This window comes from Homarus americanus, unplaced genomic scaffold, assembly GCF_018991925.1.
Source record: "Homarus americanus isolate GMGI-L3 unplaced genomic scaffold, GMGI_Hamer_2.0 scaffold24260, whole genome shotgun sequence".
NCBI classification, from domain to species: Eukaryota; Metazoa; Arthropoda; class Malacostraca; order Decapoda; family Nephropidae; genus Homarus; species Homarus americanus.
In genome coordinates this window covers 1,038,161-1,057,865 of record NW_024721079.1, presented here as the reverse complement: position 1 = coordinate 1,057,865, position 19,705 = coordinate 1,038,161, and the positions used below count along the sequence as shown (strand labels likewise).

The 19,705-nt window shown below is 41.3% G+C and overlaps 1 protein-coding gene across 1 annotated transcript in view; it reads left to right on the top strand.

Moving 5' to 3' along the window:
* The first annotated feature begins 10,358 nt into the window (after positions 1-10,358).
* LOC121861330 overlaps positions 10,359-19,705 on the top strand; it is a 37,641-nt gene continuing 28,294 nt past the window's right edge. Inside the window, exons 1-2 of the mRNA XM_042358977.1 lie at positions 10,359-10,534; positions 17,559-17,740. Coding sequence (XP_042214911.1) covers positions 17,617-17,740 — 124 coding nt within the window. The 5' untranslated portion in view covers positions 10,359-10,534; positions 17,559-17,616. The remainder of the gene's footprint in view (positions 10,535-17,558; positions 17,741-19,705) is intronic.

Below are 19,705 nucleotides of genomic sequence, written 5' to 3'. Positions count from 1 at the left end.
TGCGTTGAGGTCGATTTATACGAGTTCTAGGCTGTAGTTGCCGACATGTGGAGATAAAAAGTGAATAAAACAAAGGTCTCTAGAAAAGGGTTCGAATACGTATACTGTAGGTCTAAAAAAAATTAAGGTGACCTTCCCTGGCCAGGTAAAAACGACCTACTTCCCTGGCCAGGTAAAAACGACCTACTTCCCTGGCCAGGTAAAAACGACCTTCCCTGGCCAGGTAAAAACCATAGTAGTCACCACCATAATGTCAGGTTCACTTGATCTGAAGTTGTAAGAAAAAAAGACTATTACTTCAACAAGGAACTCAGTTGCCGCAGCGAATACCTAAACATGATAAGATGTGTTCCTTAGTTTTTGATGTAACCTAACCTAACCTAACATAGTAGTGCATCTCTCACCTTTATAATACAATACCAAGCATGCATACCACTGACCTGCTTGCGATGGTAGACTGCGAGTGTAAAACTGTTGGCTCTAAATTTGTAATATAAAAAGTGCTTTACAATACACGACTACGGTTGTGAATACTTGACTACAAATGGCACCGCCCTCCTCAAGGTACCGCTTGCCTCTCACTCCCACCCTCCCTTTGAGGTTGTGAGGAACATGAGTGGCTTCAGAGGATTATTGATTTGTTTAGGAGTTGTAACTTAACGCTTGTTTGTTTGGGTATGATGATCATCCAGCTATGGTACAATGATAGGAGTTTTAAGGGTGTCACCTAGGCTGTTGAGTTCTGAGGTGACTAAAGAGGCCGATACGGGACCGGCAGGATCGATCACAGATGTTGCACATGTGGGGGGGCTACATCTAGTGCGGGAGGGGCGGCGGCGAAGTCTTTCCGGCGTTGGTGCTGGTCTGCCTCGTTATGCAGTCGGGATAACTCGAAAGTATTGACACCTTCTTGTGTGGTGATCCTCTAAGTGTTACGGTGTGGAGTAATCGTCTACCAGGTGAGGGGGTCGATTTGGCACTTTTCAGGTTTGTCTTAAGACTATCCTTATACCTTTTCAGTTGCCCGCCAGCGTTACATTTACTGTTCGTTAGGTGACTGTAAAGTAGCTGCTTTGGCAGTCTACTGTCGTCCATGCGCGTAATTCTTCATGGATAATGGTAGCCTCGATGCTTCTACAGTTGGTGTCAGCAAGAATACTAGCATTTGTTCTCTTGTCTTCCCAGCGAACCCGGAGGATGCAACGTAGACAACGTTGGTGAAAGTTTTCAAGTGCCTTGAGGTGCCTCCTGTATGTGACCCATATCTCGCTGCCATATAGCAGGGTGGGGAGGACCACTGCTCGATATACGAGTAACTTTGTAGATATTTTCAGGTCCCTACAACTGAAGACACGGGTAAGGAGTCTGCCAAAGGCTCGAGATGCGCATCTGATCTGATGCTGAATCTCTACATCGATGTCGGTGGTGGTGGACAGGTGGGAGCCGAGATACCGAAAGTGGGTAACATTAGAGAGAGTGGCACCGTTAAGCTGGCTGGATGGTGGAGGTGTGTCTGAACCAGGGGCAGGCTGAAAGAGAATCTGATTGTTACGTGCATTCACCTCAAGGCCGAAGTGTGCATATGCATCTGCGTAGGTGTTCAGGATCTCCTGTAGGTCGCGTTCAGTGTGAAGACGAGGGTGAGGTCGCCTGCATACTGAAGCTCAGTAATGGAAGCTGCCGACACCTCTGTTCCTGCCTGGACTCGTCTTATTTTGAAAAGACCCTTCGTCCGGTACTCGATGTCCACCCAGCCGGCTAGATTGGCGCTGGCATGGGTAAGGAAGGCAGCCAAGAAAATGAAAAAAGAGATCTGGTACCAGTACACACCCTTGATTAACCCCCGTTTGGATGGGGAAGAACTCAGACTGGGTGCCATTGTGTAGGACACTGCCGTTCATGCCATTGTGGAGTTGCTTCACAATGGCGATGAATTTTGGTGGGCAGCCAAAACGGCTGTTGACTTGAGTCGAAGTCCTTGGTTAGGTTGATGAAAGCCATGTACAGGTCACAAGGCTATTCTCTGCACTTTTCCTGTATTTGAAGGGTAGCAAAGATCATGTCAGTGGTGCCACGTGATGGTCTAAAGCCACATTGAGATTCTGGGAGGAAGTTTTCCACCTCAGGAAGAAGTCTGTTTAGGAGGACTCGGGCGATAATTTTGCCAGCTACGGACAGCAGCGAGATCCCGCGGTAGTTGCCACAGTCTGACCAGTCTCCCTTGTTCTTACAAATATTGACAATGGAGGTATCTTTTCGAGGCCCTATTATACGTGATCCTCCTCCTTCCACGGAGGCCAGGTCGTCGTCCTCGTCGTCTTCCTCTTATACGTCGTCGTCCTCTTCCACGGAGGCCAGGTCGTCGTCCTCGTCGTCTTCCTCTTATACGTCGTCGTCCTCTTCCACGGAGGCCAGGTCGTCGTTCTCCGGAGACCCATAGTGCGGATCGTTTGAACTACACTTACACTGTAGTGAACAATAGGCAAAAGACCCACGCAGTAGACCACCCAGGGGAAGGGCGGCTCCTACGCCAGCGTAACCCCTTCATTCATAAGTGCTGCCGTCAGCTCATCTCTTTATTTTTCCAAGCCGTTCATCTTTGAGATCGTTAACCAACGGGATGTTCTCCCAATGGCCGGCGACAACTTTCTCAAGGGGTAAAACGTTTTCCAAGGGTAGTTTTAAATTTTTATCAGATGGGGAAAAATATTGGAGAAAAGTCTTCTGATTTTGGAGAAGAAACTCACTTATTAGGCTTGAAGGAGAGAATGTAGTTAAGCTTGCTTTTCTAATTTAATAAGATATGAGGTAGTGAAGATTACAGCCTCAGTTTAGACAGAAGGTAGTGAAGATTACACACACACACACACACACACACACACACACACGGGTGCTTCCATTGTTACCTTGGCAGTGTAAAATACAGTATACTGAACGCTTTTGCTTGGGTGAATCTTAACCACAAGGGATTAAATCAACGCTTGATAAACTCCTGAATAAAAAAACACATTATAAGGTTTACAGAAAGAAACCAAACAAAAACAAAGTAAAAACGTAATGGTAGCCGATACGTAACGCTTGGATCGGGGGGGTAGTAAAATTGTAACCCGACAAAAAATTACGTTGTGCGTGTTGTCCTTGTCAAAAACAAAACAGGTGTTTTTGTTGTAGTTTTTGTTCCGCGGGAGAGGGTGGGGGGGGGGGTAGGATGGTATGTTCTGTATATGGGGAATAGCTCTAGTTCAGTGTTTGTCTTGAAATAAAATGAATATAACCGGGAAAGTGTATGTAACCGGGAAAATGAAAATATAGCCTTTGGAATGCACTTGTCTGTATAGTTTAACCAGAAAAATGCAGCTCTCTTATTGGTGTCTAATATATAACGTAACAGCGCACTTAACCTTTAGAGGACGATTGTACTCTAGGGGTTAAGATATCGTACTCAAGGGGTCCAAGACTTTTGTTTATATATTGGAGAAACAACGACCATGATAACATTACCAGTTAAGTGAAGACAAAGTAAATGTTTGGTAGTAAGAACTGTGAACTGTGTACTGGTGAAGTGTGATCTGTGTGTACTGGTGAAGTGTGATCTGTGTGTACTGGTGAAGTGTGATCTGTGTGTACTGGTGAAGTGTGATCTGTGTGTACTGGTGAAGTGTGATCTGTGTGTACTGGTGAAGTGTAAATTGTACTGGGTTGGGTACTAGCGACATCTAGGGTGAGTACAACTAAACACGCTGAAGACTTTTAAGTACTCAATCATCTAGATCAGGGGTCACCAAACTTTTTTCACAGTGGGCCGGATAACTGAAAGAATGACGAGCGCGGGCCGCATAATCATTCTGTTCAATACTTGCAAGCCAGAACGAAAGCTCTGGTAACGTCAGAGCGTAGGCGGAGCTACCACGAGCCGGGGAAGGACTTGGGATCCGGCCCGCGGGCCGTAGTTTGGTGACCCCTGATCTAGATATAAGACCAACATATCGCCACCAAGCAAAAAGAGCATGACAAAAACAATTAGATCTCAAGGACCCACTTATAAGACGTGAGGGGGGGGGGGTCATGCAGGTGATTATAGGGAACTGCAGGTATGAAGTCACTCAAGTCTACAGAAAGTTACAAGACAAGCGAGGTTATCCTAAAACTATATCTTGAGCTTGTGAGACCTCACTTGGATTACGCAGTTGAATTCTGGTCACCGTATTACAAAATGGATATAGAATCCCTAGAAAGAATTCAGAGGACAATGACAAGACTAATCCCGGGCATTAGGAACCACGTTAATTTGCACTCAAACTATCCAACCCGGAGCGAACTCGTAACAACGGTTTTAAATTAGACAAACATTGGTTTGGAATCAGAGTAGTGGATGAATGGAACAAGTTACCAAATATCATCATTAACTCGAATACGCTGAATAGCTTCAAACATAGGTTGGATGCTTATATGATCAATAGGGGTTGGGTGTAAACGGGACTGCCCAGTATGGGCCAATAGGCCCGCTGCAGTTACCTCCATTCTTATGTTCTTATCTCTGCCGTAACCTGTTCAAACGGAGCGTTTTAATGAGGGGCCGACTCGAACCACGATGCCACCCTTCCAGTTATAGCAATGATGAACCCGCCTCAACCAGACCCCACTAAAACTCAAGAATATAAACACTGCTCAGTATATAAACGTCGATAACCTTAAGATTTTACAACGTTTTTCCCGAATTCTTTGATATGATTCAAATTCCATCAAACGTAACCTCTAAATATGCTGAATCAGGTTAAGAGTGTCAAGGCGCTGATATCTTCATCATCATAGAGCAAGTTGACGCTGTGCGTCTCTTAGTTGATGTCCCTCACAAATTCTTTCTTGCCAGGTTACTCTTCTGCCCAGTGTTCTCGTTCCACCTTGTAATCATGAATAAATCCTAACTAGATGATCATCATCTGTTCTGCTTACATGACTAAACCACCTTAGATGGCTTACTCTTAATTTCTGAGCGAATGTCAATATTTCTATCTATTTATATAATCTTCCTCCGCCCATCAACCCATTCCTCAAGTGATTCCACCTACACAGTATTTATTTTAAACCATTTCACATACGTTTCAGCCCAGGTTACATTCATATCCCCACCGATGGTACACGACAAAACCCGACACACGAAGATCTCTCTAAGTTAAAATTATCGATGACTTGTGTATTTACTAATCTAAAACACCGAGACACATTAGTTGTAGAGATGCAGTAATACCTCATAAACATCATCGGTATGTTATTTATTTCAGAGCTTCCATTGTTCACAGTTTACAGACGTCTTTCACTGGGTGTAATGTTGTCGGCCGCGTCACATCATCATTATTAGAATTGCAGTGATCGTCTCCTTCTCTCTTATAGATAACTAAATGAACAGGAAAGTAGTTTATAACAATGGATGATAGCTGCATATATATGTATTGCAGAAGCTTATACGATAACAGTGTGTGTGTTACAATCACAATCGTTTCAACAATTCTTACTGCCAAAACAATACAATAATTATAAATATCCTTCAACTGGGAGATGGAAAATGGATTGTTGACCTCACCACCACCACCCCTATCACCATTAACGCCACTCCCATAACTACCCCAACCATTCCTACCCACCACCACCTCTCTATTATCACCATTAACGCCACTCCCATAACCCTCCCAACCGCTACCCACCACCACTCCCACCACCACCTTCGGAAAATTTTTACGTTAGTGCATGACCAGAGTGAGTAGCAAAATTCTTATTTGTTTTTACCTCTGCGATTATATGTGCTATGTAAACAATGGCCACATCAATATTTAACAGCACCAATAGCTCTGTTGTCGACACTGTTACTGACATATTTAATGGCTAATTCACTGATTGACGATTCACTGTACTGTTGGTGTGAGGATGTTGATAAATCCAGATGGGAAGGAGGAGATGGGGCAGGGGAGGGCCGGGCCCTACAGACCGGGCTGGCAGCTGTTTCCATGGTCAAGAGACCACGGCCGCGTTAGCGGGCAGCGCCGAGTACACACGTCATTACCCTATGAAGGCTGAGGGAAGTGTGTTGGAAGTATATTATATATATAAGATTATAAGAAAATATACCTGAATATACACGGGGGAGTAAACGTAAAAGGTTATAATCGATGTGGATTGAGGTCAGGAGGAGGAGTATTGGGTACAGGCGAGAGAAAATAATGTACAAAAATAAAAACTGCGGTAACTCCACAAGAAATTATGAAAAACCCGGATAACTCCTTTTCATAGGGTTTTGTTGACGGCCTGCCTCGCCTCACCCCCCTGCCTCGCCTCCCCACCCACCCCACCCCACCCCACCCCACCCCACCCCACCCCACCCCACCCCACCCCACCCCGCTTCAAATAAAATCGTATGGGAGAGAGAGAGGATATCAGTAATACATCATTATTCATAGTAAGAGTTGTGGTCAGCTTCAGGGATCAACCACAGGTATTCTAAGGGACTATTGGTCGAGCCCACACGGAATTAGACTCTTATTTTGTCCTATTTAAGTATAATGTTTCTCTATAGTCACGTTTTTTTATACATTGTTCATAACTTATCCTCTCTTTTGTTTTTCCTTCTTTTCCCAATTTTTTCGCAAATTGTCTTTCTTGTTTCTTTCTTCTCCTTTCTTCTTATTCGTCTTCATTTTTTTCTTAATTTTGGTGTTTTTCGTTCTTCATTTTTTCACTTCTTAATATTTTTCATTTTATTTTCCGTATTTTTCTTTCCATTTTTTTCCTATTTTTCCCTCCTTTATTCATTAATTCCTCCTTGTTTCATCTGCTTCTTGATCTTCTTTCTTATTTTTTTCTTTTCTCCTCTTGTTCATTATCCTACGACTGACTTCTTCTTTATTTCCATTTCCTCATTATCACATCATTAGTATTGGAGTCATAATTACATGCCCTCTCGTCTGTACCTTTTTACCTATTAATAAATGTTCTAAGTCAATAGACAACACAACTTAGGGGGAGATGTGTAAGGGGTGTGTGATTCTTCACCTTGTAACAAGTGTGGTGACTCAGGGTGAAAGTGTTGTGACAGCCATTACGAGGTGCTGAGTTTACCTGTGAAAACAAAACGTCGACACGAGTAGGTTCAGTTTTTTTTTTTCAAAGTGGTATATAAAAAAATAATAATAATTCTCATCTAAAGGTTCGTTTGTCCAAGCCTTGAGAGTCAGCCATGGGATATTATATACAGCGCTTTCTGTCTTCAAGGTTGGTTGTATGTATGTATGTATTTATGTATGTATATGTAGCATGTATGTATGTTTGTCTGTGTGTATGTATTTATTTATTTATTTGTTTATTTATTTTTTAGGGGTAAATTATTTTTATTTTTCCCTCTTCTCCTAAGTGGATCGAGGCGAAGAAATTCCACCAGTGTGTCAGTCAACAGTAAATCTGGGACAACAAGGTGGGTCTCAGTGAGTGTGCAGTACAGTAGTGTGTATACAGAAGACTTATACCTGTACATATATCCTTGACATATACCAGGAGTGATCAACAGCTCCTTGTCCCATTTATACCAACCACGCCATTGTTATTAGCATGTGTGTGTGTGTGTGTGTGAGTAAGTTAAATTGTTCTGACAAGTTATTTCTGGGGTCAGTCAAACTCGGTGGAAATAGTCGTTAGTGGTGGGGTTGTGGTGGAGGTTGTTGTGGTGGTGATATGAACCTGTTTTGAGGGAAATTGGAACATTATAATTCAATTTCTAGTTACAGGGTTAATTGAGGTCACTATAAAGACACTACTGTTTATAACTAGTACCTACAAGTTTACATTTGGTATTATGGAATTAAAATATTAAGCGATTATATAATGTTTCAGTTGATAAATAGAATAACTGATATTACCGCATATATCATAGGCAGTCATAGATATTTTTTATTTTGTTTTCTATGCTTCTGAGCGTCAAGATATTAGAGAGGGAACGAAGGGAGAGAGTAAAGCTGGAGGAAATGTTAGTAAACCAGATGAGGAATCCAGGCTGAGGGAAGTGTAAGGGTTGAAACAAGGAGAGAGTGGCTCAATGGTCACGAAACAGGTCTTGGAAAGAAAGTTTCAAGGCAGTAATTGATACAGGTATGGGAGCTCTTGGTGCGGTTGACAAGTTGAACTGGTTTACTCTGGGAACAAAATTGAATAATGATAAAAAGGTAATGTGACGTGGTTGAAGTACTCGAGAACAAGGGACCAAAATGTTTACAAAATGACCTATTTCTTTCATATTTGACCAGTACGATAAAAAAATGTCTAAATCTTACTTATTTTGGAAGTGATTGTTTGGGGTTTATTTGCAAAGTGTATTTAGCCAACTTTCATCATAGTTGATAGAAAAATGACCGTAACAGCAGCTTGAAATTTTGCGTGTTTGGGTTGCCTGCCATTTCATCCTTGAAAATCCTTAAAAAAAAATTATAAAAAAATTAATGACAGAATCAGGGGAATGGTGAAAGATTGCTTCCAAGAAGAACAGGAAAACAACTTTATCTCCCTCCCTCCCTCCCTCCCTCCCTTCCTCCGGCATGACATATAATTATCTAAAAAAAAAATAAGGATTAGTCTTATTTATAAAATTATGTTGACAACAGGAGAAACGAACACTTGTATAAAAAGAATTAAATTGTTTATTAATTAATGAAAAAATCTCAAACAAGTCAAATAATATAATAGTTATAAAAAAGAGTTTGGCGATTATCTAAAAACCTGTTGAAAAAATGTGACAATTTCTCCAAGTAACTATTGGTGGTAACAATATAAAAGCCACTAATCGTATAAAGACAGGTTAGTGTTATTTCAGTCTCCATGTGTTGTCGACTGGTGGTACTGGAGGTGGTGTCCTGAGATAACTCACCACGTATAAGATCCCCTAGGTGTGTGTGTGTCGGTCTGTGTGTTAGAGATGATGAAATGTAAACCCTAAGGTTTTATTAATCAGTTTTCTCGTGGTGATATAATTTATTCTGTTATACTTGCTAGTAAATGAAAATACGTGACAATAGGTTTGACCGGGCATAAGGCGTCGAACCTCCAGATATGAGGAGATGGCCAGCACTCATAAGAACATAAGAAAATAAGGAGTCTGCAATAGGCCGGTTGACCTGTGCATGGCAGCTCCTGTCGAGAGTTCTACCACTCTCTATTATCCATGAATCTATCTAGCCTCCTTTTGAAACTCTCCAGAGTTCCAGCACTTACTACAAAGTTGCTAAGCTTGTTCCACTCGTCCACCACCCTATTTGTGAACCAGTTTCTTCCTATCTCCCTCCTAAACCTAAACTTATCCAACTTAAATCCGTTGCTCCGAGTCCTATCCTGCCCGGATATTATAAGAACTTTATCTATATCCCCTTTATTGATTCCTTTCACCCACTTAAATACTTCTATCATATCTCCCCGCACTCTTCGTCTTTCTAGGGAATGCAAGTTAAGTTTCTTTAACCTATCCTGATATGGAAAGTTTCTAAGTCCCGGAATCATTTTCGTCATTCTTCGCTGCACCGACTCTAGTGAAGTGATATCCATTCTATAATAAGGGCACCAGAACTGAACCGCATAATCGAGGTGCGGTCTGACTAGCGCAAGATATAGTTGCAATAAGACCTCTGCACTCTTATTACTTAAACTTCTAGATATAAAACCCAATACTCTGTTTGCCTTATTTCGAACATAAACGCACTGTTTTCTAGGCCGTAGGTCCGGGCTTACAAGTACTCCTAGGTCTCTTTCACAAGTCGACTTCTCTAGGTTGATGTTGTTAAGGCTGTATACATTGTCAGTATTTGTTCTTCCAATATTAAGTACTCCTACTCATCAGCTGGTATATGGGCGGGAAATTGACGATTATTGTGTAAATATCACATACGTAACACAAATCCACGAACTAGATTTATTTAAGATGCTCTTTTGTTTTTAATGAGAGGAAACAGGAAGGAATATAGTTTTTAAATACGGATTTGTTACCTGGCGTGGGTATAGTATATCACTTGCTGTAAGCATGTCATCTACTGTGGGGTTTGTCACCTTTTGTGGATATGCAATCTGATCTTGAGTATATGTTGAGGGTATGGAAACAAATGTGGATCTGTCACATGGTTTATGTCAGGTACCCCCATTGTTTTCTGTCAGCCATCCTCGATAAGTCACCCATCGACATCATATTGTCAAGCCTGCACGTTTATTAATCATTTAAATAAGGTAACCCATTAGAGAAAAGCAGCTATATCAGAACAGTTGTCAAGTGAACGGTGAGCCGCGTCCTAAGTTGGGAATCAGCCAAGCGAGGGCGCTAGTGTCTCTCTCTCCAGACCCGCCCCACCTTTCTCGTCAGCTGGCCCAGGCTGTTGGCTGGATTCCCCCGCCAGCCTGGACGTGTTGGCTCAGTATTCCCATGAGTGGACTTACATCGGCGACCCCTTCAGTGACAGTGGATTTAGAGACTCCCTAATTAAACAGTCATTATTGGCTGGGGATATTGCCAACGGTCAGTGTTAATACTAGTGTGTAATATATACAGTGTTCATTCCTTCTTTGTATGAAACTAAGGATACCTTTATCAGCTATCTACAGAGAAAGTCGGCAGCACGACCTCTAGTGTTGTGTGGCGGAGTCATCACTGCCTCTGTAAAGCTCTTGTGTGCCTCTTAACATAATTGTGACCTGAGCGATTTCAAAGCTTCCACCAAGGGCTAACATGTTTCACGTTTTGAGTTATTATACTGTTAAGTGTTTCCTCGTATATCGCCAGACAGTTTCCACCCGTTAGTGAGTAGTGCCGAAGTGTCAGTGTAGTTAGTGTGTAGTGCTTTATAATCTTGTTCATGTTGATTGTGAATATTTGGAGTGAGTTCCTTAGTCCTAAGTGGTAGTTACAGTCAATTCATAACGCCATAACAAGCCATCCATACAGGGTGGCCTCCGCTCTCATACTACCCATCCTCCTTAAGTCAGAGGTGATCGCTGTATACACTGGGCCACCGCAGCCATACAGACCGCGTGTAGTTTATCATATACTGGAGCGCTTGCATCACTGAGTTGGGTAAATACAGTTGCTTGCATCACTCACTGGGTCAAGAGATACAGTGACTAGAATCTTTCAGTGTGGTGGTCGTGGCTTGTATGGGAAATATCATCACCTCATGTTAGGAGACTTGTGATCAACATTTATTTTTAGAAGCGAAAGTAAATAATTTCCTTGGTGGTGAAAGCGAAAGTTCACGAGTGATGGTGAGTAGGTACCCCTGGGTGTGTATATCGTGGTTATACCTAAGATTTCGTGACGTGGTTATCTATTAATGGTATGGCGTGAGTGTTTCTAGGATGGTGTGGCGTGGATACACAGGTCTAGCTTTTTTTGTAGATGTATAGCTTGTAGAAAGATGTGGTGTGGGTGTATGTGTGGAGTGTGTCACCGAGAGTGGATACATTATGAGTGGTGAAGTGTGGGTATGTGTGAGTGGTGATGGCACGGGTGGGCGGAGTGTGAGCAAGTGGCATGACGCTATGTAAATACTGGTTACATTATCAGGGCGAGGGTGTACTTAGCTGCTGTCATTTTAGGAGTTCTGACGTGATTATAATAATAATAATAATAATAATTTATGGTGAAGGTAAAATACAAAAATCAAAAGCTGTATGCTGTGTTTTGTGTGTGTGTGAGGTACAGTCTGTTGTGGCAGTGGTTCAGATGGTTAGAAGTGCCCAGGTCGTGTAAACGCTATGTCATGATTTAGCATTTTTCCCCCTTGAGGTACCTAATATAGCGTAGCGTAAGTACCGTTTTCGTACCACCCTTTTATTTTCTACTGTGTTGTGTCTCGGTAATTGATGTGGACGACAATGGGATGTAAATTACCGCATCCTTTACCAACATTCCACACAATGTCACAGTGACTCTACTGGAGAGAGTCACTGCATGGTTGAGGCTTCACGCTTGGCTTCCGATGATTATTTACAATGTAGACACAAACAAGCACAGTTTCTCCTCAACAATAAGAATATGATGAAAAACAAAACAAATACTGTGGTTAGTTATCTCATCTTTATAAGCAAGACGTTAACAGTTCCTAAAGATTTATTCGAGGAAAATATCTTGGTTAAATTCTTGAGAAAAACCAAGTCATCTGTACAACGCTTCCCAGGTGATGAATCAACTATTCCTTGTCAGTGAATTAGCCATTAAATATGTCAGTAACAGTGTCGACAACAGAGCTATTGGTGCTGTTAAATATTGATGTGGCCATTGTTTACATAGCACATATAATCGCAGAGGTAAAAACAAATAAGAATTTTGCTACTCACTCTGGTCATGCACTAACGTAAAAATTTTCCGAAGGTGGTGGTGGGAGTGGTGGTGGGTAGCGGTTGGGAGGGTTATGGGAGTGGCGTTTATGGTGATAGGGGTGGTGGTGGTGAGGTCAACAATCCATTTACCATCTCCCAGTTGAAGGATATTTATAATGATTGTATTGTTTTGGCAGTAAGAATTGTTTAAACGATTGTGATTGTAACACACACACACTCTGTTATCGTATAAGCTTCTGCAATACATATATATGCAGCTATCATCCATTGTTATAAACTACTTTCCTGTTCATTTAGTTATCTATAAGAGAGGAGACGATCACTGCAATTCTAATAATGATGATGTGACGCGGCCGACAACATTACACCCAGTGAAAGACGTCTGTGAACTGTGAACAATGGAAGCTCTGAAATAAATAACATACCGATGATGTTTATGAGGTATTACTGCATCTCTACAACTAATGTGTCTCGGTGTTTTAGATTAGTAAATACATAAGTCATCGATTATTTTAACTTAGAGAGATCTTCGTGTGTCGGGTTTTGTCGTGTACCATCGGTGGGGATATGAATGTAACCTGGGCTGAAACGTATGTGAAATGGTTTAAAATAAATACTGTGTAGGTGGAATCACTTGAGGAATGGGTTGATGGGCGGAGGAAGATTATATAAATAGATAGAAATATTGACATTCGCTCAGAAATTAAGAGTAAGCCATCTAAGGTGGTTTAGTCATGTAAGCAGAACAGATGATGATCATCTAGTTAGGATTTATTCATGATTACAAGGTGGAACGAGATCACTGGGCAGAAGAGTAACCTGGCAAGAAAGAATTTGTGAGGGACATCAACTAAGAGACGCACAGCGTCAACTTGCTCTATGATGATGAAGATATCAGCGCCTTAACACTCTTAACCTGATTCAGCATATTTAGAGGTTACGTTTGATGGAGGTCGAATCATATCAAAGAATTCGGGAAAAAAGTTGTAAAATCTTAAGGTTATCGACGTTTATATACTGAGCAGTGTTTATATTCTTGAGTTTTAGTGGGGTCTGGTTGAGGCGGGTTCATCATTGCTATAACTGAAAGGGTGGCATCGTGGGTCGAGTCGGCCCCTCATTAAAACGCTCTGTTTGAACAGGTTACGGCAGTAGAGATGTGAAAGTGTTTTCTATTTTTTGTCGAGGAGTGTTCTTGTCCTGGTCAACTGTTAGCTGTGACTGGCTGGCTGTCTGGCTATAAATATGCATGTTATAGATACTACTAATTCATCTATTAAAACCTTATAACATCAGCGTTTTTATTATTGATTTGCATTAAGTTTTTGTGTTGGTATGACTTTCTGAGAACTTTACTTGAGTTTGTGTTTTGTTGGCAATTATGATTTTGTATATTTACGTTTGACGATAGCGTTCGTCATTCATGGTCGTGGTGGACTGTATCTGGTGTTTGACAGAAGTTACATTCCCTTTATTTATAACCTTATACTGAGAACATGTAATACAATTTGTATTTTGGTTATTCCTATTACATATTACTTAAAGCAAACTGTGAGTGGAATGTACTGTTCTGGATCTATCTAGCGAGGGTTTTCATACGCAGATTACATACCCACACCTTCAAAACATGTCTGGCGAATCATATAGACCATTTCCATAGCGTCAGATTTTGGTTTTTGAATGAATGACTTGTAAGGCAACGATGGAAGTATATGGTATTGTTGAAGAGGCTCATTGTAGGGTGTCACTCTATTGTAGCCTAACACCAGCAAGCGAAAAAATGCCAAATTAAGACTATTCCTTGATCCTTCTACTGTGAATAAAGTTTTCACAGAGTTCAGAAGCTGTCAGTCTCAGGGTAACATTTTTTTCTTTTGCGTAAGGAATTTCAAGGGCTTTATATAACTGTAAAAGGTTAAGGTTGAGAGGTAAAGGTTTGTGTCTGGACGCACCTGGAGGAAGGGTCAACACCCCCTGGCTCCCTCAGGCTAAGACTCTCCTGAACGAGCTATAGAACCCAAGATAGGTAGATACCAGGTAGCCCACTCCCATAGGATCTACGCTAATGAAAATAAAAATGACATTTTTATTTACGTATTTTTGAAGGCTTATGGTGGTATTAAAAGTTGTACAATAAATGTATGGAATGGAGATTTTTTTGTTTTATTTTAATTGGGGCCACTGATTAAATATATAAAATAAATATAAATATTTTACTTGCGACGCTTGCAACCGCCGGATTCCATCCAACGTCGCTGATTGGCTAGCGATGACATCACTTATTAAGCTCCGCCCACTTAGTTACATCAAACAGTAGCAGATAATAAATAATACTGTACCACAATATTACAAACTCATGAAGTGGCAAAAGGGGCGTGGCTTAACGATCTCGAGAGTAGAGTTACCAATTAGTGAATTCCTATGGGCCTGCGTGAGGCGACCTGGTATCTACCTACCTTGATAGAACCCACTAACGTGAGGGGGGAGGGAGGAGCAAAAACACGACCTGTATCGTACTTAATCAAAAGTGCCAACTACTTTTTCAGGTAAGTTGGATATTGAATTTCTTTAAACGTTTTTTTTTTCAGCTTAAAAACAAAAAGTTACTGCACAGTAGCATGCAAACCTGCTTTATTAAGTTACTACCACCACCCCACCACCGCCTCTTCAGGAGGAACTTGTTGTTGTGAGAATCTCAGAGGAAGACTGGCCGTAATAAGACTCAAACTTTCTCATAAGATTGTCTCGTTAAGGCTCGGGTGTCAGGAGACACGGCCTCATGGGGTCAAGTGCAGGTGTTGTAATCATGAAATGCCAATACAGTTTAGAGTAGATCTTTATGGTCACAGTATGATGGTCACTAAGTAGAGGAAAACCCTACTACCTGTAATATATCTCGCAACAAAGGTAAAAGGTTTAAGCTGTTAACCTTCACCTTAATATGATGTTAAGCCCAAAAAAATTAAATAAATAAATCTTAGGCCGTTGGGAAAGTTTAAAAAAGATCGAATGTTGGCCGCCGTCGTAGGAACATAGGAGATTAGATCAATAAAATAAACAACTATAGTACTGAACCAAGTGTAATGATTGTTTATCAGACCACAGCTTACAGCCCAGAGAATTACAACACGTATAACAGTAAGTAAATGCCCTCCTGGTAACCCACAGATTTTTTTTAGATTGCCCCAGTGGGGGCTAGTTTATTGGGCACCCCCTTACATCCTGTGCAAGGTGAAGCGCAGAAGCGTTTACAGCGCCCAACAGGGAAGCATGCTAAGTTCATGCTTGCCTTTATGACTCGTGCATTAAGGGCGTAAAAGCCTGAAGGGTCATAGGTTTTGTCAGCAAGTTACATAAAGTGACAGAATAATGAGCGTGTGGGGGGAAAGTTCCCGGTACATTTCATATGTTTAGGGCAAAGAGTGGCAGGTCCCTAATAATGTCACGTGCCAGGCCTGTCACTAGGAGGAGGGATATCTGGTCAGGGAGGGAAGAGGTGTTGGTAACGGCTGGGGACCTGTAGGAGGAGGAGGTCATAGGGCAAGTGAGGATGTAGTGACGGAGGGTGTGAGAGTCGGGGTAACCCATATACCAAGTTGACCCACCCTATAGTGACCCAGGAGGCCTGACCCCGGCCACTAAGTACTTGAGTTAATCCTGCGATATGACCGTGTTAAAGAAACTACACCTAGCTTAGACACACCCGGGCATGACCACGCACCTGGGCAAAGACAGCTGTCCAGGTCTAACCAGTTTAGTGATAAGAGGCAGAGGTAATTTGCCGACTGGTTCTCCTCCATATAAAGGCCCTGCAGTCCCGTCTACGGGTCATTAGATTCCTGATTCAGATTCCATTGAGACGACTTCCACAACTCGTCACTAGTCGAGGAAGACTTCCCTCCCCAGCACCGTGTCTCCAGCTAGCAGTCTCCCACAGGAGACATAGTTCAGCAGCACCTGCTGGGCCTCCCTTAGGTCACACGTGGGTCATTGTCAGAGCTATTCATAGGGTGAGTTACTTACGGTGGGAAGTGTATTAATTTCATGTTTATGTCCAAGAGTCAGTGTCTAGTAACGTAAATTTAATGTTCTAGTAACTTCGATATAATATTGATATTTATGTGTCCTTGCCATTCAGTTAATATATATATATATATATATATGCAAGTAAATCACTGTAGATGCGCGTGATCTAGGTATATGCTGATAACCACAAGGAAAGAAGAAAACACGAAGTCTGTACTCACCCCTGAAGATGTGAATTACACGAAAGCGCTTGGGAACTTCGTGTTTTCTTCTTTCCTTGTATTATAATATATATATATATATATATATATATATATATATATATATATATATATATATATATATATATATATATATATATTTATTTATTTATTTATTTATTAGCCAATTTAAAACTTTCCCATCGATACCATGAGCCTTAACTTTTCTCAGAAGCTTCTGATGCGGTACTCTGTCAAACGCTTTGCTAATGTCTAATTAAATAACGTCGTAATGTTGAGAGAAATTTACCATTTCACAAAAATTCCTCTCAAATTCCTTCACAACTAAAAACCTGCAACGTCAATGTGGCATTTAAAAACTCATGCACTGTTAAACAAATGTTAATCAAGAACTCCCCCAACAGTACAAGTGGCTGTATTTATAAAGTTCCTTCCAAGGAATGTAATATGTTTTACTTAGGCCAGACAGGTAACTAGACTTAAACAACATAAATACAGTGTTAGGACAGGCCAGGAATCCAATGCTCTGTTCGTTTATTTGAGGGATAATAAACATTGCATTGACTGGGATAATGCCTCCTCAATATTACCTTGTAATTCAATTGACAGTCGGAACATTATAGAATCTAGTCTCATTAAACATACCGAAGCAGTCAACATGAATTTGAGTAATGGTATGTACAAACTGGACAATTTTGTAATTAAGATTTGTAACCAGGTGAGAAGGTCGGGTCAACTTACCCTCTGACCTGACTACCGACCGTTGCGGTGCTTTTTAAAGATTAGTAGGGTCATTACCTGACCATTGTGGACCTGATCTCACCCTCCTCTGTATATATATACCTTGTTTTGTACTTCTCCTTAGTCTGTACTCACCCCTGAAGATGTGAATTACACGAAAGCGCTGGTAAATACTTCATCATTATGTTAATTTAACGTTGTGTTTTTTCATTACAGAAGAAGAATCCTTGGAGTGTTCTGGAGCTGTACAGGAGTGAGCAAGCCTTGCCTCAGGATGCCTCCCTCACACAACACCCATGTCAAGTCCCCGCCACCTCGCTCCGACAAACATGAGGAAGGTATGGGAAGGCGAGCTCAGGCCGCCCCTCCTAACTCGGGTCCCGTCACGGTGGTCAAAGGTTATTATTGGATTACGTCGAATCAGAGTTAGTGTATAAGGCAGAGATTAGAAATTTCGTTTAATAATTACTGTGTGTGTGTGTGTGTGTGTGTGTGAGGTGAGTGCAGATGTTTGTGGTGGTGAGGGACTGGGACTTGACGATAGAGAGGTCATGTTTGCAACCCAACTCCCTACAAGTTTTTCTATCATCTCTTACGCTCACTTTCTACTGGCCTCTGCCACCACACCTCACTCGGTCGTTTCTCCTGCTAGGAAGGTGCACTCCAACCTCCTTAGTAACACATACACACGACGCAGCAGCACATAACATACCACTAATATGTCTTGGTTTGATAAGGTCTCAGAATAGTCGTACGCGACCATGGTGATGACACTTGTTATAATGTATATCTTTATTTGTTTTTATTTTATGTCAGACTTCATGAAAAACGTAAGAACAAATATTATATTTATCTTTACTAACCGTTGAAATAATCATATGTAAGCTAGGCAGTAAATATAAGGGTGTGTGGGATGTGAAAAGTGACTAAAAATATGTAACAATAAATTCAACGTCACACGAGCTAGCACTTAACGCGAAGAAAAAATAAATAAATAAATCTACAGAAGTTACCCAAGCGAAGTTTGACTGGTGGCATAGATTAGCGAGAGAAAACGATATAATGAGGGAGGTTTAATTAAATTTGCTACCCCTCAACCGCTAGAGGTGGCCAGTGGTATGGGTAGAGTCATCAATTATTGTTCTTGATAATTTTGCCTAGGGTTATTTTGAAGCCCAGTACTCTTCTTGATTCCACGGTTCTACAGTACCATCCCGCGTGAAGAAGTATTTCCTTGTGTTTGGTCTGCATGATAACTTGGTGAGCTTGATGTGCCCTCGTGTTGGTGATGTGTGACATTACAAAGAAATGGCTCGGGTTCACGTTTTATATTATCAACCAACTCATTTATTCTATTTACAATATTATTCAAGTTGTGGTCAATTACAGATATAGTCATGCAGTCTGTGTGGGTCGGGGTTGTGGACTGACACACTGTTCTCCCTGGTTGCACTTGCCTCCGCCACTTTCCCCTGGCGTATCACCCACAAAACGCCGTCCCGGATCCTTGTTCTTTGATTCTTTCTCCTCTGCTTCAGGAGTGTCAATGTTTCTTGTGCTTCTCCCTCTCTGCTGCTGTGCGATCTGGACTATGAAAGTGTTCTGAGAGGTTTGGGTCTGTCTTTTTGGTGGGTACTTTGTCTGTCCGGTGACGTGCTACCTACACTCATCTGTACTCTCTTATTCTTCCCTGGTCCAGCCACTGTTCTGGGGATAACGATTATATTCAGACATACTCTACAATTGTTCTAAGATCTTATCATGTCATGTGTTTTTCTCTTACATTCAGCCTCAGTCAAGTGACCTAAACAAAAATTATATATTTCTTACCCTCAAGTCGACCTTAAAGCTCATGTTGATCTCTTCACTGGTTTTGGACAATAAGACTTTCTGTATATGTAGGCCCAACCATAAAATACTTGTATACCGGGATTAAATATGACTACATATTTCTATTAATTATATGAACTGTATATAATTTCACATTAATGAAATCAGTAGTTCGAGCGGAGAATTTTTTTTTCACTTAAGATGGCGGCCAAACGTTCACAGTTTTTCTGAGGATTTTAAGCGTTTTTGTTATAGCAATTGACAACTTTCCAGGTTTCTTTGCAGCTTAGAGGAGGGAACGTGTCAATGTCTTCCCTTGTAAGTTGTGACGGATGGGATGAACAAAACGCAATGAGTCTGGGAGATTCATTAGTGGCTTTACAGCAGCCTCTATAATAACGTTTCTATCGTCATGAATAACGTAAATTTAAAGTTATTGAACGACGAAATTACAGCTTGAGCTTTGGCTTCTGAAAAATAAAATGTCAAAAGTGTCCATAATTGAATGAATTTTCGTTTATGTTTTTGTTGTA